At 38.9% G+C, this 25,092-nt stretch overlaps 1 protein-coding gene across 2 annotated transcripts in view; it reads right to left on the bottom strand.

The window, feature by feature from the left end:
• l(2)09851 (WD repeat-containing protein 1 l(2)09851) overlaps positions 1 to 20,200 on the bottom strand; it is a 194,839-nt gene extending 174,639 nt beyond the window's left edge. For both annotated transcript variants that reach the window (XM_067137931.2, XM_067137928.2), the window contains exon 1: positions 19,888 to 20,200. In XM_067137931.2, the coding sequence (XP_066994032.2) occupies positions 19,888 to 19,947 (60 nt within the window). In that variant the 5' untranslated portion in view covers positions 19,948 to 20,200. The remainder of the gene's footprint in view (positions 1 to 19,887) is intronic.
• Positions 20,201 to 25,092: the final 4,892 nt, after the last annotated feature.

The raw sequence follows: 25,092 nt of genomic DNA, 5'->3' as shown, positions 1-25,092 counted from the left end.
GATTTTATCACATATATTCCACCACGGTCTAGGTGAAAAAAGGTCAAGATAAAAGGCATACATATCTACAGTTACAATGCGAATTGACCGTTAAATTTCAAATCTTAAACTACCAAAACATAAAAATGGTTACAAGAAAATGTACCTTATCATTATCATTTATGACACTTAAATGAATAATAATATTTATGTCACACCGACACACGCAACAAAATGCATATCATCGTATTTTCTCGCGTAATTAACGCACTTTTTGACGAAAAATACAGGCGAAAACTTCGGATGCGTAAATTATTCAAGGAATTAAGATATTTACAATTCATTTACATTTAAAAGATGCATCAAATATTATATAAAAACACAACTGGTCCAACTCGTTTGCGGTTATCGTCATTTGGCGTAAAATTCCGGAGTGAGATTTTTCCTGAAAATTCAAATAGGGTACCGGTACATCAGGTAAGTTAGACACGTGGGATTGAAGTACCGACTGGAAAATATTCTTCCCATTACGAGCTGACAATACGACCTGGAGTGAAAACATGAACTAATAAAAGTACAATCCATGTAATGCCATAACAATGACATACCGGCAAAAAAACTGCCCAACACGAGAAAGGCCGGGCATCGAAGGAGGGACCCTGCTACATTACCCCAAACCGTTTGTATCCAATCTTGTACGAGTGACGTGTCCATCCATCCTCCTCTTTGAATACGAAGGTGGATCACTCGCGGAAATTTTGCTTTGGGCATTGTTTTTCGTTTTAGATCAATGTAAGGTGTAAGCTTTCTGAGATCAGCTGTTATAGCAAGCATTGCAGTACATCGTTGTTTTTTGCTTCCGGTAGCGCGTACGATAACACTGTATGATCTTTTCTTATCGATTGTTCGACTTTGTGGCATACGGAAACTGACTGGCGTCTGATCTGCGGTTTCTATAAGGGAGATCAAATATTCCTCACTTCACGCTTCTCAATCACAAAACTATGAAAATGGTTTAAATCATTCGTCATTTTTTGGCATGATGATGTTCTTCGCTGAAGAGGAAGTCCATTTCTCTTCATAAAATTAATCAAGACTCGGCTAACCTTCAAATCCGAGACACTGATTCCATGTGCAGCGGTTATTTCACATTTTTTAAAATACTGCATTTCGTGAGAAATTGCTTATCCAACGTTGCGTCACAAAATCATATATTTAAGCAGATCCTTCTCTACTTGCGGAAACTTGCCGCTTTTTGGTCCGTGAAATGCTTTGCGAGACATGTTGGCCGCTTGACGTGCACTTCTGTTACCGCGGTAGCGCACGTTTCATTTGGGCATTGAATACTCGCTGCCCTCTTCCCGTATGTTTCGGTGTAACTGATCACCGCGAGTTAGTATGATGCAGTATTACTCGAATACTGTGGACTGACAATTTTGAGATCACAGAATGTCCCGTACCCGAAACACTCGTAAAACTAGTGCCGGCTAATAACAGCACGTTGCCCTGTATCTGGAATGCCCGCTTTCGCAATAGGAAGCCTGCTACTTGAGTAGTTGACATCTTTATTTCGAAACGCATCCGGAGCTGCGTGATAGATGTTCGAAGTTGTGGGAGCGTCATATACGTGAACATTTGTTTTTGTCCACTTTGGACCCAAAAATATTGGGATGCGAAAATTATGCAAGGGCGTTAATTACGCGAAAGAATATGGTAGTTTCTTTATCAGACGGTAAAATGAACGGAAATTTATAGGTATCTCTGAACACTTGGAGATAACGTTTGTTATATTTTTGGCCTTAACGAGAAAATAAACTACCTGAAACTGTCACCGACACAACCCACTTAAAAACATTCAACTCATTAAAATGATGCACTTAAATACGCGAAACTACCACATACAAAACAATTCTATATGTCCCATACATTATTAACATACGACTTTGGCAGTGGGGGAAAGCATACAAATGCAAGAAAAAAAGGGGCCTAAAACTCCGACGAAACTATGCACAGAAACGATGTTAACAGCGCGCGAACAACAATAATAAACTCATTCTTTCATCCCGATTAACTGAGTCGCTAGCGCGCGCCAGCCTGTCTTGCTTGCAGGACAATTGCCGCCCCGAATCCCCAGCTGTACAAAGCGGACACGCTGCTGTGGTGAGCGGGAAACACGATACACGAAGGCGCAGGACGAAATACTCACGAAATAAAGCATCAAATAAATACTCTTGAAAATGACGTTTCGTAAATTACACAAACACATAAGAATTTATAGTAGGGGAAGAGTATTGGCCGTACTAGAAGTTATATTGGTCAAAAATAGGAAGAAGTAAAAATAAATCGGAAAATCGGAAGACGAGTTAAAAACCAGAAAGTTTCCGGGTAAATCGGAAGGGCTGGCAGGTATGTTTTTTCAACCTCAAGATCAGCAAGAGTGCTCAAGAACCTCTACATGAACTTCTATTTTTAATTCAAGAAAAGTGTCATAAGCGTTACAATTGTGTTGACTTCTTGCCAGTTTTGTGTAGGCTGATGATGACATGGACAGATGTCGAAACCGGTCCCTTAATAAATTAAATATGTTGCTACATTGATTCGTGCAACAGTGTTACTGTATTGAAAAGGTGGAACATTTTTTCTCTTTTTAGCATTGTAACTACTAGTTCAATACGGATCAGTGATGAAGTTTTTAACTTTAAAAGTAAACTCATTCCCTCATCCCGAGGTGGTGCAGCTCTTTTTTTAGACATGCCTCCAGTGGAAGGGAGTTCATGTATCATTTTTACTGCAAATCAACCTTCCTACTATTCGTAAAACTCTAGCAATACGGTACCGGGAATCAAACTCAGGCTCCCGAGACCGGCAGCTAATTGTGCTAACCATTACGCTGGCAGACATTCTTAACTACAAAACACAGACATATATACATGACTGATGCATGCTTGCAATGCGCGGGTTGGACACGAAACTGTTCACCTATTTGCGCGACGTCATTAGAGCTGCAGTAGGCCTACGCTATGGAGGCGGACATTTCTTAACTATGAAACACAGATGTACCGCATGGCTTTGACGCGTTTTTTCATTTTGTGGATCGTACGGACGAAACTGTTCACAAATTTGTGTGATGTCATCAGAGCTGCAGGCTTGTACCCGCTATGAAGCGGAATCATTCTTCTCTGACGAATTACATTGGGGGTCTTGTAGCCTAAGTGAGATTTATTTTTTTAATTTTCTTCATCTCAAAACGCCAAGGGGGGTCTAATACACGAGTAAATACGGTACTGACAAGGTGGAAAAGTGTTGCGTAGAAATTTTTCGAACCCCACTGTTTCTCATTTTCACACCAGGAAAATGCTGGGGCTGTACCTCAATTAAGCCCATAGTTATTTTCTTCCCACTCCTAGCCTTTCCTATCCCATTGTCGCCATAAGACCTAGGCCTATCTGTGTCAGTACGACGTAAAAACAAATTGTGAAAATTGCTACAACAAACTCTAAAACAGTGTAATTATGGTAATGTCAGTGCAGAAAATTAGGTGCCCATTGATATAAAAGTTGAAACAGAGGCAGCATTAGATAACACTTAAGAGTTCATCACCCATCACCTCAAAGAAAAGAAAACAGAAATTGATTGGGATTATGACGAGAACAAAGACAATGAAGAAGATAGTTTATGTAACGTGAAGTCTTACTGACATGCCCTATAAGCCATAAATGGCATTCAGTCATTACTGCTGGGGAAATATATGGCAGAATTGTTCAATATTTTTTTCTATGCTCGTACAGAACTGTGCTACCAAGGATAGTTCTGGATTACCAGAAGAAGTAAATGACAGTACTCTACAGTATTACTGTTGGTGTAATTTCTATAAAACATGCAATGTGTATTAAATAAGTATGTACTGTACTACTGTGCACTGTGAAGTAGTTCTAAGCAAGAACAGATTTGTGTTTATGCTGATGAACTAGTGTATATACGTGTGTGTGATTAGTGTCGGTATAGTATGGAGTGTTATGAAAGGTGTTGCTCATAGGGTTAGTCGTGCTGCAATAGCACTTTCTGGCCTAACTACCTCACTCATAATCTTGCCTAGTATGCCTCATTTTGATGCTGCCATTGGTTTTCATGGTTCTCCTATAACTGCATAGCCTTTGGTGGTGCTATGTGAGGATCCAACCAGCCCCTGGGCTGATGACCAAACAGACAGTATCTACTACTGCACAAAATCATATAAATCTCCTGCTGGATTATTTAACGGTGGTAAGTACTTATGATTTCCATTTTATTTTTTAATGACTTATGAACCGAAATCCTGTATACAGCTGAAAAAAAATTCTGGTCCCTTGGGTTTCTGCTGTGGACAGGTTTTACTCTGCAAGCTCACTACATTTCAATCTTCACAGTGAAAAGAGGCAAAATCATCATATACCTACCGTACATATCAGTATTCCAATCAACATATTGAATTAATCCCTTACAAGGTTTTTCCTCAACTAACAAAAGAGGGAAAGATACAAGGATATTTAAAACAGATGGAGCTACAGAACATACAGTGTGCAATTCAATGAATGAAATTTTTTCACATATGGAATAATCAGTGCAGTTTTCAGCCAGCTTTCTCTCCCAACTCTGCAACTTGTGACTTTAATTTGTATGGTAGATTAGAAGACGAAGTGTACAGACGTAACACTTACGTAGAACTGAAAATATCATTACAGTGAAATTTTATAAATACCAAAGGATAAAACAGACTTTCTTATGCTAAAATACATGTCTGCGGACTACTCGAGACCACTTCTAACATTTTCAACAATATGGCTGATAGGAGTTTGGTTCTAGTACACCACAAGTACACACTCCGTGCCTTACAGCAAGCCGAACGAGGTCCGGCATTGGTCATACAATATCTTTGACGACCTTGTTAGTAACATGATCCACCTGGTCAATTACGATACACTACAGATTCTAGAAGATTCGATTCAACATGATGCTAATCATGGCTGTGTTTTTCCACAATTAACACATCTTTCCACAGAGGAACTTTTAAAAAAAAACCTGTATTCAAGCTTTAAACTAAAACCTTTATACAAAAGTCAATTTGACATCATGACTAGTAACGTCTCATATGACCTCAAGTTTTAAAACATGGCGGACACTATAAAAAAATCAACATTTAAGTGTTTTCATTTTCATTGTTTTACATTGATTATAAAGATTTTATCTTGTTATAAACAGAGAGCCTTTGCTTCAAGTACAACCATTTAGTGTATTTTATCTAATTTTATTTATTTATTTATTTATTCATATCAGAAGCATTAATACTATAAATACATATATATACTCTTACTGAATTATATACATTATATACAAAGTCACACTTAAAAGAAAAAGGCTGCACTACTTTTGCCCAGAAATTGGTGACATCCAATGCATTTTCTGTTGCCTGAAGTAGATCTTGTACTGTGCATGTACTTACTACACTGCAACAAATGAGACGTCGTCTGGATTGCACCACACTCACACAATGACGACTTGATGTTAAAACCCCACTTCTGCAGGTTGCTTTTACATCTTGTCATGCCTGCTCGTAATCTGTTCGGTGATCTCCAAGTACTCGATTTCTCCATGTGACCAGGTGGTAATTCTTCACTTGGTGTCAACCATTCTTCGGAGCGAGTGCAGCTTGCGCGCCACATATCAATTCGGGATTGCTGAGGTGTCCCATTAAGAGCCTCTGTTGTTCTGAGGAAACTTTTCCTTAATTTGAGTCTTGGAGTAACTGGCCTGTATCCATACAGAGGGTGAGCTTCAGATGTTTCCGCCTTCTTTCTCTCGTCTTTTGCTGCAACCTCTCGACGGATATCAGGAGGGGCAATACCAGCAAGACTATACAATTTGTTCAACGGAGTAGATTTTAGACAGCCGGTAATGATGCGACAGGTATCGTTTAGAGCAACATCTACCTTCCTGGCATGACTTGACTTGTACCATACTGGGGATGCATATTCCGTTGCAGAGTAACATAGAGAAATGGAAGAGGTTCTCACAGTATTGGGATGTGCCCCCCAGGCAGTACCCGTTATCTTCCTTATAATATTATTCATTTTATCTAATTAGTAGGAGTTATGTATTGTACTTTATATTATGAATATTTCTTGTAAATTTGCCCTATTCTAAGATCGGCTGACGATGACGTCTAACAACGTCTAAACCAGTACAGAGTAACCAAATTAAAATGTTTTAATTCAAACTGAACAACATTATTATTTTGTATTGAAAAGGTGAACCTTTTGCAATTTATATTGCTTTTTGTTACACCATCAATGTGTCAGCTAGAGTGTTCTCGTTTACATTACTTAGCATACTGACAGGATGAAGACAATTTGATGATTCACCCAGTAGTAACAGTGAGTACAGTACAATTTTCATTCACAGCCGGCAGCTGTTATTACTGGTATTCCACTTTAGGAGCTTGGGAAACATTGTCAACAACCCTATGCATTTGGAAAATGTGAAGTCTAATAACCTGAGTAGCAGCAGGGTCTGTACTGGTTTCAATGAACAGGAACAGTTGTGAGAACTCTTGTCATTGTTCATATTATTACCCAAGCAAGTATGATTACTTTCCATTTTATTTTTCTCTCCACTGCTTCATTGTCTATCACCATGTTCCAAACAGTGTTCTCCAGCTGTAACCTCCCTGGACCACTGTATAAACATCTTCCCGTCTCTCTTTCCTTTCACTGGCAATTCCATAATATTTTTGGCATTCATTCATATGTTCAGTGTACTTCTAATTGAAATTGAATTTCCTATTGTACCGGGCGGTACACCTATACGCCTCACATTCGAATTTTCCGCCTTAAAGTACTCCTCTATTGGAGAAACTCTGAACTTTAAAAACCGAACCAACTCAACTGTTTCTCAGAAGATGTCACCGTGTGTATTTCGCCTTGTTTTGTTTTTCATTGATCAAGAAGTCTGGACATTCTCTTATAGATGTCACTGCAAAAAAAAAAAAAAAAAACCTATGATCACGCACCCTGGTGCGAAGTGAGAAACTTTTTTGAAGAAATTTTGTATGCAGAAGTTTTGGTCTTTACTAAATTTTGTTCTTTCATCTGTGGGTTGGCAATATTAATTTTTCTTTCCGCCAGTTTTGAACTTAGCCAATCCCGAATTTCTTTAATTAATTTTGGACTAATCGGGTCCTTCTTCCTGAATTTTCTATCTGTAACTCTTAACTACCCAATAAAGTTGAGTAGGTGTGTCTTTATTATTCATGAAAGGTCTCGAATCTTCCACGAGGGTTTAAAAACTGCTGATTTTCTCGGCTCTTCGCCACTTCACCAACATCTTGCTTAGTGTATAGAAGCATAGCAGGGGGCGGGTAGCGCCTCTTCCTTCGGGCAGCAGCTCTTCAATAAGGTAATGGCCGTTTAACATCTTTCTTGTCTCTTTGCTAGCTCAGCAGTTTAACCCGCGGGGCAGGTCCGAAACCTTTAAACATGTAAATATTTTTCCTACTTTGTAAAACTTCATACATCTTTAAATGTAATTCGGGGATAGAGAGTGCTTTACCCTCTCGAGCTCCCCTTCATTTTGAATTTGAGGTGACTATGTTTTCGTAACCGTTTTTCTCTTCCTTCTTAATGTGTTAAATTTATCTTGTATACAAGTCACCTCCATAGATTTGGATTAGTCCCTGTGCAATAGGCCTAGTGCCTCTTAGGTTTTAAAATGTGTATTTAGGAGTGCTAATTCACGCCTCCATTCCTTTTGCGTTTTTGGCCATTTAAAATTAACCTAGTTTTTGTCCACTAAGGTCTGGTAGAATGGGTACAAGATACCCCTGTTTCTTTGTAAGTGTGCCTTGAGGGCAGTTTGTAGTAAAGTCCGTTTATAGCCTTTTAATAGGCTTGAAAGAATGAGAGCGGGTCAGCTCTTTCTGGTATTTTGAAAGGTGCCTCGGGGAGGCGTGACATTTTGATTGCTGGGAGCAAGTGCTCCATTGTATTGAGGAAATTTCTGCCCTTTTCTAAAATATGTAGTTGTGAGCTGAGAGCTCAGGAATTGTTAAACTTTGGGGCTCATAGCCTAGAATTTGTAAAGACCCCTTAACTTGTGCTTTCGTTTGTAAAGTTGCATTGTACCTGATTTCTCTTTGTTATTTCACCTAGTGAAAATTGTTAAATATAACCTTTATTTAAATTTTAAATTCATCTTTCGGACTTGTAGTTAGACCCATTCCAGCTTCTTTCACCTCTGCTGTTCCACAGATACCTCGGATCACCTATATATCTTTTTCTCGCTCGATCTTTTCTCATCTTCTGAAACATACTTATCTGAAATTTCACTTCTGCTACCAGTATTCTATTTCTGTTCTCCTTTGTCATGTGTCAAAGAGCATAATGTCATTGATAAGTATGCAATATTTCTTATACATTACTACTCAAAACACTTGTGGAAAATTCAAACTGGATATGGAAATCAGGAGGAAGATAGTTCAGAGTATTTTCTACAGGGTTTAAATCACTAATTTAGTCATGATTTTTTATAATATAATCATAATTTGATTTCTTTAAAATGCTAGTCTAGAAATGTATAAGTAAAACAGTAGGTTTAAAATTCAAATTGAAATTAAACTTAATAGTCAGATAGGTAGTCAGTCTGAATGAAAGGATTTGAAAAGGAATGCAGAAAATGTATTCCAGATTGAAATGTGGACCAATCTGCAAAAAACACAAGAGTGATAAAATTGAATCTGTTAGTGATACTACAGTTGTGAGCAAATACATTTTAGATATGACCAATCTATAACCAATGCACGTTTGGCTGATTTCTTAACAAGTCCCTCCATTTTGGTAGCTAGCAAAAAGAGCAGTAAATTATGGCAAGCTGAAACGAACTTGGTAATTTCAGCTTTCATTTGTTCAATATGATTTTAAAATTCCCAGCTAACTTACTACCTTCCAAGAGACTGCTGTTTAAACCTGACATTGTGACTGCTTTAAGTGATAAAAATTGGTGGAAATCATGTTTTGCAATAGTTTGTAGTGAATTAGGGCAATCTAAAAAGGATTAAATTTCTCAAATTATCACAGGCAATGCATAATCATCAGCAGGCGTGTGAAGCCTTTTCTATGTTTGGTGCTGTGCGCTTACAACTTAGAAACAAGTTCAGGACTGAGAAAGCTTTTAGATGGGTATTTCTAATGAAACAATAACAGGTAATTTGAAAAGGTATGTAGCCCTATGATCATCTCTGGCTAGCCCTAAGACTGATCAGTTGACATAAAACATTTCCAGATCATCCTGGCATTTGCCACTTCCTGCACTGAAATATTTCTGTGCCTGAATGTTGATTAGAATTTGTTTAAGGAAGGTATTTCTAGGTCTTCAACATGGATGTTTTTCTTCAGTGAAGCCTTCTGCCACAGTTCTTGTTAATTAAAGTATGAAGGCTTTCACAGCTGGTGTCAATATAATAAAAATCTTCCGCGCTATCATACCGTGGTCTACTCCTTTCGCTTCTTCCAGACGTTTCGACTACTGCTGCGGTAGTCATCTTCTGTGGCGTCGTGTAGATACACTCTCCTGTATACCACTGGCGACTGCGAAAGTTGTTTGGGAAGCAGCTGTATTTATATGTAAGTGTGCGGCCTCCAATTGGTTCGCGCCGTGCAATCCGAAATGTGATTGACTATCTGAAAGCACAACCTCCGATTGGGTCGCGCCGAGCAGCCTGACGTTTGGTTGGGTCTCTGAGCACACAACCTCTGATTGGATCATGCCATGCAGCATGTCACCAGGTTGAATATATGAGGGCATGAATGCTGACTGGGTCGCTCCGAGCAGTCTGTCGTCTGTTGGATCTCTGAGTGCACGACCTCTGATTGGGTCGTGCCGAGCAATGGATCCTCTGGTTGGTTGACTGTAATGTCCTTTCGGCCGTACGTTATATAAAGGGGTGTACCAGGCCTTGCTGAGTTTCAGTCCTTCCTCCTTTCAATTTAAGTTATCCAGATGTTTATGTATTTCAATTGCTTCCCTGTAGAGACGTGCGTGAAAGTGGGATGTTGTGGCCAGTATGTCAGTACCCTCGTAACGGATCTCATGCTTTCCGTCAAGGATACCGTGCAGCTCTGGAGCTGTTTATATTGGCACGACTGGCAGAAGTGTCAATACTCGCCTGACGGAGCACAAAAGGAACTGTCGCTTGGGGCAATGCGACAAATCAGCAGTAGCGGAGCATGCACTGCTTGACGGAAAGCATGAGATCCGACACAGAGAACCGTCTGCTAATCTGGAAGTCTGGCAGCAAGAGTGGCGACTATCACGATGACATGAATAGTGACTTTTTTTTTTAAGAGAATGAAAGATATGAAAGATAACTTCCACCTCGCAGTGTTCTCGTGATTGTCTACACGTCATATCACAACAAGGAAGTAGATCGTGCTCCAACCTCCAGCTCACGTAAAGTGACGATCTCCTGGCTAGTGAATAGGAACATTCCCCACTGTGAGATGATGTACAAACACGAGCTTTATGAGCTTATCAAATTGCACAAGCCGGCACACAAAACCTACGTCCTAGATGAACTCATGGAACAGTACGGACACTCGGTAATTCGACTGCCCACATATCACCCTGAATGAAACAGTAATGAAATAATGTGGGCAAAAGTGAAGAACTGGGTAGCTTTTCACAACGTCACCTTCACTATTGATGACGTAGAGGAACTCACTAGACAGAAATTCGCATCAATATCCGCCGAAGACTGGAACATAAGGGATGGGGAACATTTTGAAGACATTATGGAGTCCTTTGCGATCCAGCTGGGAGCCGACGACACGTCATCCAGTGAGGACGACAGAAGTGATGACGGAGGACTCAGTGGAATTGAAGAGCTGTAGTGGACATAATAAAACAAGAATGTGCTCATTTTGTGAATAATTATGTCATTATTTTATTACTTATTATTTCAAGTGCCATTTAAGTTATCTTCGTATACACACGTTGTTACTCAGCATATGTAGACCCCTTATGATGTTTCCTTTTATGAATTATATTTTGTTTCTGTACCTGAGAACAATTATATAATTATATATGTCATATCGTAAGTCACATTTAAAGAAAGCAACAAAATATTGGCATTAAGAAGCTAGGAGCAAACGATCATATAGTCTAACACTGCTTTCTCGCCTTAAAACAAAATTATTATAATTATTTCTTAATCTTCGTACCCTCCAGGGTCGGTTTTTCCCCTCGGACTCAGCGAGGGATCTCACCTCTACCGCCAGTACCTCGCCCAGGCGGCCTCACCTGCTATGCTGAACAGGGGCCTTGGTAGCGGATGGGAAGATTGGAAGGGATAGACAAGGAAGATGGAAGGAAGCAGCCGTGGCCTTAAGTTAGGTACCATCCCGGCATTTTCCTGGAGGAGAAGTGGGAAACCACAGAAATCCACTTCCAGGATGGCTGAGGTGGGAATCGAACCCACCTCTACTCATTTGACCTCCCGAGGCTGAGTGGACCCCATTCCAGTCCTCGAACCACTTTTCAAATTTCGTGGCAGAGCCAGGAATCGAACCTGGGCCTCCGGGGGTGGCAGCTAGTCACGCTAACCACTACACCACAGAGGAGGACATTATTATTATTATTATTATTATTATTATTATTATTATTATTACTAGCAGTTTCCCGCTGGCTCCGCCCGCAATGTACAAAGTATGGTGTTGTTCGTTACTATCCACACGGATGTATTTGCAAAGTTTCGAGTTAATGAAACAAAGCACATGATCTGCTGTGGTAATAGAATGTAATATTATGTCAACAAAACACTTGAAAATACATCACACAAAGAAATTGAATTAAACGTTCCTTGGAACAACACCACGCGCCGAACTGTTAAAAAGTCCTTCACCGAGCTCGATAGCTGTAGTCGCTTAAGTGCGGCCAGTGTCCAGTATTCGGGAGATAGTAGGTTCGAACCCCACTGTCGGCAGCCCTGAAAATTGTTTTCCGTGGTTTCCCATTTTCACACCAGGCAAATGCTGGGGCTGTACCTTAATTAAGGCCATGGCCACTTCCTTCCCAGTCCTAGCCCTTCCCTGTCCCATCGTCGCCATAAGACCTACCTGTGTCGGTGCAACATAAAGCCAATAGCAAAAAAAAAAAAAAAAAGTCCTTCAAAGATCTTCGTCACGGAGACAAATGTACTAATAACTTTACTCAGAATCAACCAATTTGAAGAATTAAGAGCTGAAATGAAAGAGGTTGATCCACTGAGTGTTCTTGGGCCAAAACGAACTCCGTTCCTCAATTAGAACCAAAGATATGATTGCTTCAAAGAGACAAAAAAGTGAAAAAATCAAATAATATCAGGAAGGCGGAAGTTAAGTGATTTATAGTACCTGATGACAAATCTGTGCATGAATACCTTTCAGTTAAAAAAAGAATGAAGGAAATCGACCGGATAGAATGGCCAGACTGACTGACTTTAGTTTTCATAAATTTTTTTAATATATATATTATTATTATTATTTCGTTTCACCCTCTTTGGAGTATGTTTAATCAATTCTTTCTCTGTGTGTTGTTCTTTTCTTAGTGCCCAGTATTTCTTCATTCTTTCTGATCTTCGTTTCTTCTCGTCTTCCAAGATAATAGATTTGGCTTTTAATGTAGATTTGTTTTGGAACGTTTTTTCTTCTTTAGTTATTACTTTAGCTGTTCAACCGAATAGTGAATTTTCTATAATTTTTAATTCTACCATGTCTTATTCAGTTTCTTTAAACCAGTTCGGTTTTGTTTTGGGTTACGGAAGAAGTCAAGATTCGTTCGGTTAATCATAGAGTTCATTCTGAGGAGAAGATGACCGTAAAAGTTTATCCTCCTTCTTCGCATAGTTTCTGAGAGTTTTTAAATTTTCTTGTAGCTTATTATTATTATTATTATCATCGAGTTATTTTACATGACGTGGCTAAGGTTATGAAGCCTGGTGTTATAGCAAACCATATTCTACACTGTACATCTACAGCGTCGTAAAGTTAATTTTACATCAAATTATAATTTAAAAATAAGGTAAGGTAAGGGTTATTCTGCCCGAAGGCAGGTCCGAACCTCCGCAGAGGTGTTCCTGAGCCGGAATTTACATGCGGTAGATTTAAAAATAAGGACTAAGCAAATAGATACACGGAAACGATTTTGACAGCTACTGTAATAAGAGGTTAAATTATGTTGTAACTCCTTCAATCTATCTGTCATCTGTAACACTTCTAAATGCATTCATTTCGGCTTGGTATGTCTGTAATTTACAGCCGGAAGGGAATTCCACGAACTGAAAATCTGCGGAGTGTTACATGTCAGTTATAACAAATATTTCGGATCAACTGTACGTCGCCACAACACTGAGCGAGAAGGGGAAGTCAGCATTCTCGCTCCCACGGCTCTGCTTTCTCACTCGCACACTTCCCTCACCGGATGTCTTTCTAGCTGGCCCGATCTCTACTGTATTATTTCACGAGCTTCGAAATACATTCAGAAATATAAGTTCTTAGCACATAATAATGTTAATGTTATTGGATTTTACGTCCCACTAACTATGTATTTGAGCACCTTCACCACTGGACTGAGACAGGATCGAACCTGCCAAGTTGGGCTAAGAAGGCCAGCCCTCTACCATTTGAGCTGCTACTCAGCCCGGCTATTAGCACAAAACAATAATTAGAGAAAATATCATTTTCATTCAGTCATTTATATCTGACACCTTTTTAACATACAAGCTCTAATAAGGGAGATATTCAAGAGTTTATTACAAAGTGTTTCAACAACCAAGCATTGCTGACGAGGAATTATTGTTATGCCATCAGAGTAGCAAACTAACTGGCTATGATGGTTGTTGTCATTATTGTCTTTATAATATGCAAAATAATAATAATGTTATTTGTGTTAGGTCTCACTAACAACATTTACTGTTTTCTGAGACTAGAGGTGCCGTAATTTTGTCCCACGGGAGTTCTTTTACACGCCGACAATTTATAGCGCCACACACGTTTCCATAATATGTTGACTGCATTTTAATCAGTACAGTGCGGTGGTTCTATTTCAGATACTGACAACATGAACACTGTTCACATAGTGAACCACTATAAAATTATTACGTATCCGTGATCCGATATACAGTAAATACGTAGAAAGAGACAAAAATGTTGGTCAGTCACTTGCTTTCTTGGCTTACGCTGCGTGAACCATCAACGATGTACCCCAAGTGTAAGCACACGAATTGTAGAGCATAGAAACCTCTACAAAAAAGTCCGTGATGGCTTTAATATTTTCAACCGGCTGCCCTCTAGAAGCGATTTTATAATATAGTCCGCAGTAAAAAATATAACTCCTTAAAATTACATAGATATTTTGATATTATCCTCGAGTTCCTCATCAAAATAAATTGTTTGACCTCCTCCAGTATTTTATAAGGATTACAATAACCTTGCCAGGACATTATTTGCATGAATGGTTCAGAAGTTATGAACATTTTAGACTGTAGTGGTAATACGTGTCAGCAGGACAGGCAAGCGCTGTCTCATATCACATGGCGTCACACAGAAGGCGGCCAGGGAGAGAAACAACTGAGCGTGATGCGGGAAGAGACTCCCCCCTGATGGTCACCTATGTCGTAAGTATATTGTTACCAAGCCGGAACCGTGGTATAAAGCCGATCATGTTGAGTTTGAACACTCCTTTAGAAAGAAGCATGGTAATATTTTATAGATTAAATCATGTATTTTGGAAACATATTGTTGATATCATTCATTAGTGCTCATCTCATAAAATTTTTTGGAATATTGTGCCATTCTTGTCGATTAACGTTCCTGTTGGTGCATTGTTTAACCATGGGAGGAATTATGAGTTGTCTGTAAATGAATAAGAGAAAAAAGGAATTTAGAATGATGAATGTAGAGCCCAACATAATAAATAAACTATGTAAATTTACAACCGGAACAAGTGGTTCCAGCTAACATCTGACTGGACAAGCAAGTTCGTCCACTTTTATGGGGTAAAACTTTCACTTTACATTTATTATATTGGGCTCTACATTCATCATTCTAAATTCCTTTTTTCTCTTATTCATTTACAGACAACTCATAATTCCTCCCAAGGTTAAACAATGCACCAACAGGAACGTTAATCAACAAGAACGGCACAATATTCCAAAAACATTTATCAGATGAGCACTAATGAATGATATCAACAATTCGTTTCCAACATAGGCCTACAAGATTTAATCTATAAAATATTACCATGCTTCTTTCTAAAGGAATATTCAAACTCAACATGATCGGCTTTATACCACGGTTCGGTTTGGTAACAATATACTTACGACATAGGTGACCACAGCCTCCTTTGAAAGAACCAACTGTAAAACCTTCAACCCAATGTTCATCCATACAGTTGGTGAAACCCCAATTCACGCTGTGATCTATGGCTCATTCCACATTAAGAAAAAGGTATTGCTCTTATGGACCTACAAGGAGTGAACACACCCCCTCTGAGACACCCATAATTTCTCGTGATTAAGGGATATTATACTGTACTTTGTGATGTATTATGAAAGATAGATAAACAGGATGAGGCATTTTTGCCCGTCAGATCTTACAATAACTATATAACATTTTATTTTTCATAAACACATTCGTAGGGACGAAGTACAATGGCGGGAACAGCCATCGCTTCATTGCCTTGCTTCATTTGCCTTCTATGTCGCTTTCGTACAAGCATCTGCAAACAGCCGGCAGCTCACATCTGTAGTGAAGTCACGTGCAATGTTTCTTTATTGCATGTGTGTTTTAGGCTGTAAATCAGAGGGTACTTGTATTGAGTGATAGTTATGGAATAAGCCCATGTGTGTGATTTCTTTTTTTCAACATTAATACTGTGATCTTTTGTAGAGTCATTTACAGTATTCATTTGTTGCGTCTGTTTTCTGGCTTTTATATCAGTGCGAACTTGTCTTGTGGTGAGTTTTATGTGATTAATTAGCCTACTTGTGTGATTTCTTTCTTTTAACATTAATACCGTGATTTCTTTTGTAGAGATACCTTTTACGGTATTTATTTGTTGCGTGTGTTTTTCAGCCTTTATATCAGTGTAGGGGCCTAATTGTGTTCTGTTGAGTGAGTATCATATGATTAGCCTACGTGTGTGATTCTTTTAACATTAATAGTGATCATTAATAGTGATTTATTTGCGTTATGGGTGAGAACGCCCATAAAAATAAGCAGGGAGAGATACTTAGGAAGAAACCAATGGAAACTGTGCTTAACGTAGGCCCTACTTAATTACCTTTCTCGAAAGAATCCAGATAAAAGTCTCATCTGGGTGGTAAAAGAAACTGCTGAAACAACAGGCATTTCTGAGAGGACTGTTTATAAAGTGAGATCAGCAGCCACTACAGGGCCTTTGGCTTCTCCGATTAAAACAAGAAAACGTAAAGCACCACGGAAAGACAGCAGGTCAGTCAAGTTCAATGATTTTGTTCGCAGTGGTCTAAGACGTTAGGTGCACGAGTTTTTCCTTAAAAACCAACCTCCAACCTTACAGAAAGTCTTACAGTCTGTGAATAATGATAAAGACCTTCCCGAGTTCAAAAGAACAACTTTGTATCGTTTGTTGAGAGACATGGGTTTCCAGTACGAAAAGAAAGGGAATTCAGCTCGTTTGACGGAAAGAGAGGACATTATATCTTGGCGTCACAAGTATCTGTCAACAGTTAAAAAATATAGAGACGAGGGAAGGAACATCTTTTACACTGATGAGTCATGGGTTAACACAGGGCACACTGTTGGGAAAGAAAGGAAAGATAAGACCATTTCAACTCCACGGAATGCTTTTCTGTGATGTCTTAAGTCACCTATAGGTCGTGGTCCACGGTTAACGTTAGTTCATGCCGGTAACGAGAATGGGGTTCGTGTCAGGGGCCAAGTACGTGTTTCAGTACAAGAAGAATACCGCACAATGGCAGATATTTTACTTTGGATGTATATTGCATAGCATTTGTGTGTGTTCTATTATTTTCGTACTGTACAGAAGTTGTTACTGAAGATTTTAATGCTGTGGTGTGCAGCGATAAGTCATGGCATACCTTATACTGATACATGTGTTTTGTTTGTGCTTGGTTTTGTTATTTAACTGTTCTTTCTAAAGCGCATTTTAATTACCGCTGTTTTCTGCAAGACCGCACTTAATTTTTACAATTGTCTTTTGTTAAGCGATACGACAGCACAGTAGTACCCCGTGTTGCTCGGGAAAATTTAATAATAATAATAATAATCATAATAACTGCTTTACGTCCCATTAACTACTTTTAAGGATTTCGGAGACGCCAATGTGCTGGAATTTAGTCCCGCAGGAGTTCTTTTACGTGCCAGTAAATCTACCGACACAAAGTTGAAGTGTTTGAGCATCTTCATATACCACCGGACTGAGCCAGGATCGAACCTGACAAGTTGGAGTCAGAAGGCCAGCGCCTCAATCGTCTGAGCCACTCAGCCCGTCTGGGGAAATTTACTAAATGCAATTAAATGCATCCTCCACCCTTCGAGCCCATAAAAAATATTTGTATATTTTCTCTGCCGATTTACCTTACACTTCAATGCTGAGGTTTTTTAGGTGCTGTAGTTTACCTCTGATTCTATATAAACCAAAAACCCTTTAGTTCACACAAATAATTTGCAGCTTAGTTTATCCCGCTTGTTATCTTGAAGTTAAATATTGAATTTCACAGACTTATGTGCCACCGTTCGATATGGCAACCCTGTTGTCATAAGAGCAATACTGTTTTCTTAACGTGGAATGAACCATAGTCAATACGAACACATTTGCATTAACTTTCATCCAGACAGTAGGAGAAATCCATATTACATTTTGGACGTTATCTAGTCATTGTAAAATAAAATAATTTAGTTGCTTCCTTGTTGACAAATTCTGGCTTTTAATCAACGTACATATTGTAAGCTACGTAAATATCAACTTTTGTAAAAAATATTTAAATAAAGGACTAAGGCCGCTTCGCAGCTATAACCTGGGACTTGTCCCATCTTAACTAAAGTGGTTGGCAGCCTTCTCCACCGTCCAGACCACGTCCTCCGCGAGAAGAAAAGAAAGGACTGTCACTCCGCGCGGACCAATATTGGAAGTTACCGGCTTAAGTACTGATTCAGCTATAACCTGGGACTTGTCCCATCTTAACTAAAGAGGTTGGCAGCCTTGTCCACCGTCCAGACCACGTCCTCCGCGAGAAGAAAAGAAAGGACTGTCACTCCGCGCGGACCAATATTGGAAGTTACCGGCTTAAGTACTGATTATCCCTAGAACTCTGTATCTGATCCTTCATATTTCTTAATGTCCGCTCACAACCGCAGTTTGTACACCTACATTACCTTCACCTTAACCCGTCAGTGCACAGGTCACAAAAAGTTACATGAAGAAACGGGTTGGGTCTCACAGACCCATCATCATATTTCTTTTTTATAGTATGCTATTATATTTTTATTTTCAGTATTCATTTCCTCCTATTCCGATAACATTATAAACACACTGCTGTCACAAAACCGTTGATGATCAACACTTACTTAACATTTTACAAAGCAATTCTCTAACCACTGCAAATTTACACACAATATTTTACTTGATCACAAAATTCAGAACTTATCACGTCAAAATTTATGAAATCGTCATAACCTAATTTTCACGATCCAGAATGTTCACTGGAACATTCACATTTCAGCTTTACATTCACTGCACACAAATACGGAGAGTTCAAGATACATTAACTTTCTGTACAAACAGCACGAGTAGCGGGTCTTTTCTGACTCTACAGTATGCACGACGTCCTCTTATTTTCTGTATTTTCACGTCCTCCTTCTGCCGTCAACCCAGATATCCTTCTTGCAGTATCGCGAATGCTCTTAGGAAGATATCTTGAGACAGCTCTTTCTCTTATTTGTTCTTCAGTTAGAAGAAACAAGAGTTTCTTCAAAAAAATTATTCTGTTCCTTGCGTCTGGAGAGTTAGGGTTGTTGGCTCTGAATATTAAATATGGGTTAAAAGCCTGTAATATTCAGCAACGCATAGAAGACCACCATTGTCCAACGTCTGGTGTTTCGAGACGTCCTTTCGTCTACACAGCCTACACCATCCTTAGCTGAATTATAGAATGTGACTATTACAGGCTTCCTCTTTCCTCCTATACTTTCCTCAGTTTTATCATCGCTGTGCATTGATGAGAGGAAAACCACAGTAAATTTCATCATCTGATAATGGTTCCTCCAATAATGCGGCAACTCGTTCCATATCACGTGGATTGCTGACATCATAACACTCCTTTTTCTTCGACCTACGAAGAAACGAACTCATCAGCACAGTTCAACCCATTTTCAGTCTCACCTGTGTTCTTAAAACCCAAGGAACTAAGGTGAAAGACAGCCAGGCTAGCTAAACCACGGATTTGGACAAGACGCTAAGATATAATCACCCTATAATCTTCTTTAAGTACACGGTTAAAATTGAAAAACAAAAAAGCTTATGATAAAAAAAACTTACACGACTGCACGGGTTGGGTCTCACAGGCCCACAGAGCACTTTAACTTACCACTGCTCACGTACTAAAGCAATCATTTCCGTGTTCGTCTGCAGGAATACTACACCGGTGATAAAAGGAAGGCAGCAGAAGCCGGAAGTATGCAGCTATCACCGTCTATCAGAAAATGTTGGAAATACCAGAGCATGGGTCTCGCAGACCTAACCCGTGCATTGGCGGGTTAAATATCTCACGTTATCACCTTGCACAAAGTTATTTCATACCTACATTGTTGCACTAATTAGTAAAATAACAAGTACACAAACCTGTGCTAGCTTGATGAAGCATAATATACGCCGATTCATCACATACAAGTTCATCATCATCCTCAATGGGGTCTCCGGGAAGGTAAGTTTTCTCTACGTTTGCACTGTTACTGTTTAGTGTCATCTCAACATCCTCAGATATTTGATCGTCCTCATCCATAGCGAAAAATGTTATTTTCCCGGTTTCTTAAAACTTCAACCTATTCAACGGTGCTATACTACTGCCAACAGATAGTCACAATACAGTAAGAGACGCTAAGGTGACAATTTGAGAATAAAGGTTCACCACCAGCACCACATGTTAACAACTTCTTCTTCTTCTTCTCCTCCTCCTCCTACTTGGAAGTTTATTGGGCACGTAATTTTACCCAATCACAATAACTATAAAGTTCATAATCAGAACACTAGATATGGGTGGAATGAATAAAACGTGAGTACTTACTCAAACTACATACGTATGAGCATTTAGTAGGAGTATATTCTCAGCCCAAGTAGTATGTACAGTACTCCATTTGGTAAGAATAAAAAGATTCTCCTCTGATGGAGTACAGTAGATACTCAAGCGCACCGCCATGTTGATCGTTTGAAACTGAGTAGATACTCCTGTTGTGTGCGATCGTTAACTGTTATCTTGTTTGGTTCCAATCGCAACATAACCTCAACTAGATCCGGTTTAGTTTGTAGTTTGCACTGATTGTTCGTTCGTCAAGTTCGTCGATATGGAAAGTATTCATCCGGTAACATTTGCGAATATATTGCGGGAACATGCGGTATTTTTTAGTAAGTCCCAACTGCCGACAGTTCGGAAAGAAAAATCCGAATCGTTGGAGGCAATTCAAACGAAATTGATAGCCATGTGCGGCAAGAAAGTTGAGATCGGCACCATTACGAATAGGATAAACAACATGAAAATGAGGGTGAAACAAAAGTGCGACCTAAACCAAACGGGGAATAAAAGGATAGTGCTCAAGGACTGGGAGATATCCACGAGCTGATGGATGGGGATACTAATCCAACATTGACACAAATTCCGGGTATGTTCCTAAAGTATATTCACGATTATTTTCTTGAACAGGTTTATAGAGGTTGTAAAAAGTTCAGTATTTTGTGTGCCAACACTACAAACTTTAAGGTTAAGATATTTCTATTTATTGCTTTATAAGAACCAAATAGCACCTAGGCATCTGGTTAAGAGTACCGGGTTTGAATCCTGGGCCTGGGATTTTAGCTCCGTTTAATTCAATTGTCCGTAGAAAACTGAATTAGTGAATTAAAACGTTTTTCGTGTTTTTTTTGTTTTTTTTGGTAGGAGCAACTGCGGTTGGAGGGTTGGAGTAGGGCTTCCTGAAGTTCAGCCACAACATATTCCTCCACCTGTAGTGGAATTTGTAGTATTGGAGGAGAAGGAGGGAGTCCTGTAGAAATCGTCAACTCTCCAAATGTAGCCACCCCTAAACGAAAAAGAAGTGTTTTGGATGACTATGAAAATGACGAAACCAGAACTCTAAATAACACAGACCTGCAGCGCTTGGTGATGTTAAAGCAGATAAGAGTGTTGGAACTCACAGAAAAAAAAAAGTTAAAATCATAGATGAAAGAATGATAGTCGAGTATATATATATTTAAAAATAAATTGTTTTGCATACATTTTTTATTTGTTTAAGTGTACAATAAACAGAGTGACACTGGTACTTGCTGCAACTCAAACACCTTGATATATTATCTCTGCCAATTCATTTCGCCTAGCTTCACCATTCCACCTGATATTTGCAGCAGCTGCCATGTCATCCTCATTTCCATCTTCTAACCTTACATTGCCACCTAATGGTTGTAGTTCAGGGTCCTCATACTGTAAGTACTTGGCAATATTGTGCAACACACAGCAACAAATGATCAGTTTTGGCACTTTATTTAAAGATAGGCCTACCTTGTGCAGAAGAATTGGGAAACGTTTTAGTTGCCCAAAACATCGTTTGATCACAACTCTTTCTTCGGTAATGCACCTGTTATAAGCAATTTCTTGAGGTGTTTGTGGATTTCTGAACGGTGTCATAAGCCAAGGTGCAATACCATAGCCACTATCTGCTAACAGTAAAGCATTTACCCTATTCAGACTTACTGTTGTCTGGACAGCTGAATTTCTCCAGACTCGAGAATCATGCACAGATCCAGGCCATGATACATCGACACTGGTAAAAACTTCCTTGGCATTGCACGTTGCCTGTACAGTAATACTTGTATAACCTTTCCTGTTTACATATTCATCACCATAATGTGTAGGCTTATTAATTCCAACATGAGTGCAGTCAAGAGCACCTACCGCTGCTGGAAAGTAGTACTTTTCCTGCCAATCTTGTTTCGCAACTTCAAATTCCATATCTGTATGAGGAAATTTTATCCCCACTGCAGCTTTAGCCATGATGCGGTCCATAAACTCAACAAGATTTTTAGACACAGTTGTTTAATGGATTCCAAGATTTTCTCCTATGCCACACTGGAATCCTGGGTCACCTACCAATCTTAAAAATGCTTTTAATTTTACTATGTTTTTAACAGCACCACCTCTTGTTTCCAGTTTCTCCGGTCCAAATAAGTATAGGTTTAACCAGTCCACATTAACTTTGGAAAAACGATATAGACTTTTAAAATTATTAGAGTCCACATGTTCACTTCTCTCCTTGTAAATTTTTCCACAAGGCACCACATTATTAATAAACTCAGCCGTGTTATTTCTCCTCAGAAGCTAAAAATTGGTATATACTCAAGCTTGAGACAACTATCAGCCATACTCAAAACAAAGTGAATATATACTCATCAATCTGAGAAGACACTCCCTTTTATTCATAGCACATATGAGAAACTACTCTCAGACTCTTAGGAAGGTGAGTATGTATGTATGTATGTATGTATGTATGTATGTATGTATGTATGTATGTATTTATTTATTTATTTATTTATTTATTTATTTATTTATTTATTTATTTATTTATTTATTTATTTATTTATTTATTTATTTATTTATTAAGTGGCGCAGTTAGGGCTCTTGGCGCTCTCTTACACTTAGCCACATACATTTTTTTTATTTTTACAGTATTAATATAAAGTATCATTGTAATCAATTACTGTTATTGAGATATGCATGTCAGATAAGGAATTACAATAATACAATTAATTAAGGTTACTACTGATGAAAAATTATAGGATAAATAGAGAGTGGATAATAACAAAAAAAATTATATATATATCAAGATTATACCTACAACTAGCTTAAAGAAAAACTTATTCAAATACAAGGCTAAAATAAATTAACTAGTATGTTACGATCTGAGTGAACTAAAATCAATGTTACTATGTAGTCTATTTCTATGAACAGTCTATAGCCTTAAATGAGAGTAGTATGAACATAAATGGGATAGCCTAAGAACTTAAATCTAGTACGTCATTTTTGGTTTCATTCACACGTCATTCACTCTTACATTCATTCGAGTCAACTGTATGTACTCTGGAGAAATTTACGGTAGGCTGTTTTAAATGTCCTAGACGAGCAAGACTTTTTAATATCATCCGGGATCGTATTCCATAACCTCGTAGCGGAGACCAGAAATGAATGGCTGTAGGTATTCGTTCGATGCGGTGCTATTTCAAGTAGTGATCCGGAACGAGTGTTAATTTCGTGGAACGAAGAAAGAAGCCTAAAATTGGACGACAGGTAGGTGGGGCTGTTTGAGGAAAGCAACTGATAGATAAGGGTCATTTGGTGCATTTTTCTACGGTCATTTAAACGTAGCCATCCCAACTTTTTGTAGTATGGTGTTATATGAGCATCATGTCGGAGATGGAAGGCATATCGAATGCAAGAGTTCTGTACACGTTGTAGCTTTGTTGCTTGTTCACAGGTTACGTCAGTCAATAAACTGTCACAGTAGTCAAAGATTGGAAATAGAAGTGTTTGTATGAGTTTTAATTTAAGGTCCAGTGGGAGAACATTTTTATGACGCTTCAAAGGATAAATAGATGCGTGTACTTTTCTGCACACATTGGTTATATGCTCATTCCAGGTCAGAGTCTCATTTAAGGTGACCCCGAGGTTTGTAACAATCTTGGAGTATGGCACTTCGGTATCATCAATGGTAATTGGAGGAGGATTGTGATTACTATTTAGAGCACATAGTAATTTTTTGTGTCTAATTATTATGCTTTGGGTCTTTCGTGGGTTGATGAGTAAGGTGTTGTTCCTGGCGTACGTTGTAAGTCGTTGTAGGCCTGTATTCATATGCTGGATCGCTTCGCATATACTATCTACACTGGTATGGTAATATACCTGTAGGTCATCAGCATACAGATGGTATTTACAGTGGACAAGTGGGGATGAAGTATCATTGATATGCAGGCTGAATAATAAAGGTCCAAGCACAGATCCTTGAGGCACGCCAGATAATCTGATAGCCCATTTGGACGTAACATCGTTTACTGAGACACACTGACGACGATTTGTGAGGTAGGATATAAAGAAATTGAGTGCATTCCGGTCAACGCCAAGGAAGCGCAATTTTGAAAGGAGTAGTTGTATGTTGACTGTATCAAATGCACTGCAAAAGTCAAGGAGCGTGAGTACCGTCACCTGTCGCTTATCCATAGCAAGCCTGATATCATCTGTTACCCGAAGGAGTGCTGTCGCCGTACTGTGGCCCTTCCTGAAGCCAGATTGCAACGGGTCCAGTAGTGAATGATTTGTGAGATATTCAGTTAGTTGCTCGTGAATAAGTCGTTCAAGGGCTTTCGCAAACGGAGGGAGTATTGATATAGGGCGGTAGTCTGATGGATAATTTGATGTGGTGTTCTTTAATACCGGAATCACTAGAGCATCCTTCCAAATGTCTGGAAAAGTTCCTGAGTTTATACAGTAATTGAAGATATGAGTAATGATCGGTAATACTGCGCCGATGACATTTTTTATGAAGCCTATTGGAATATGATCTGTTCCTTTCGCTTCAGATTTAATGGAATTTAAGACTCGTTTTACTTCGTTTATATTGACAGTTCGCAATGAGAATGTTGGTTCAATATTTAAGTAATTGCCATCTTCGTGTAACGGGATCCAGATTGGGGTCGAGTTTCTTTGATTTGATTACCAGTGAAATGAGAGTTAAGTATGTCCAACGATATTGTTGGTATATGAGGTTCTTTAATTTTTCCTATTCCTAT

Source organism: Anabrus simplex, chromosome 1, assembly GCF_040414725.1.
Source record: "Anabrus simplex isolate iqAnaSimp1 chromosome 1, ASM4041472v1, whole genome shotgun sequence".
Lineage (NCBI taxonomy): Eukaryota > Metazoa > Arthropoda > Insecta > Orthoptera > Tettigoniidae > Anabrus > Anabrus simplex.
This window is presented reverse-complemented; position numbering and strand designations above follow the sequence as displayed.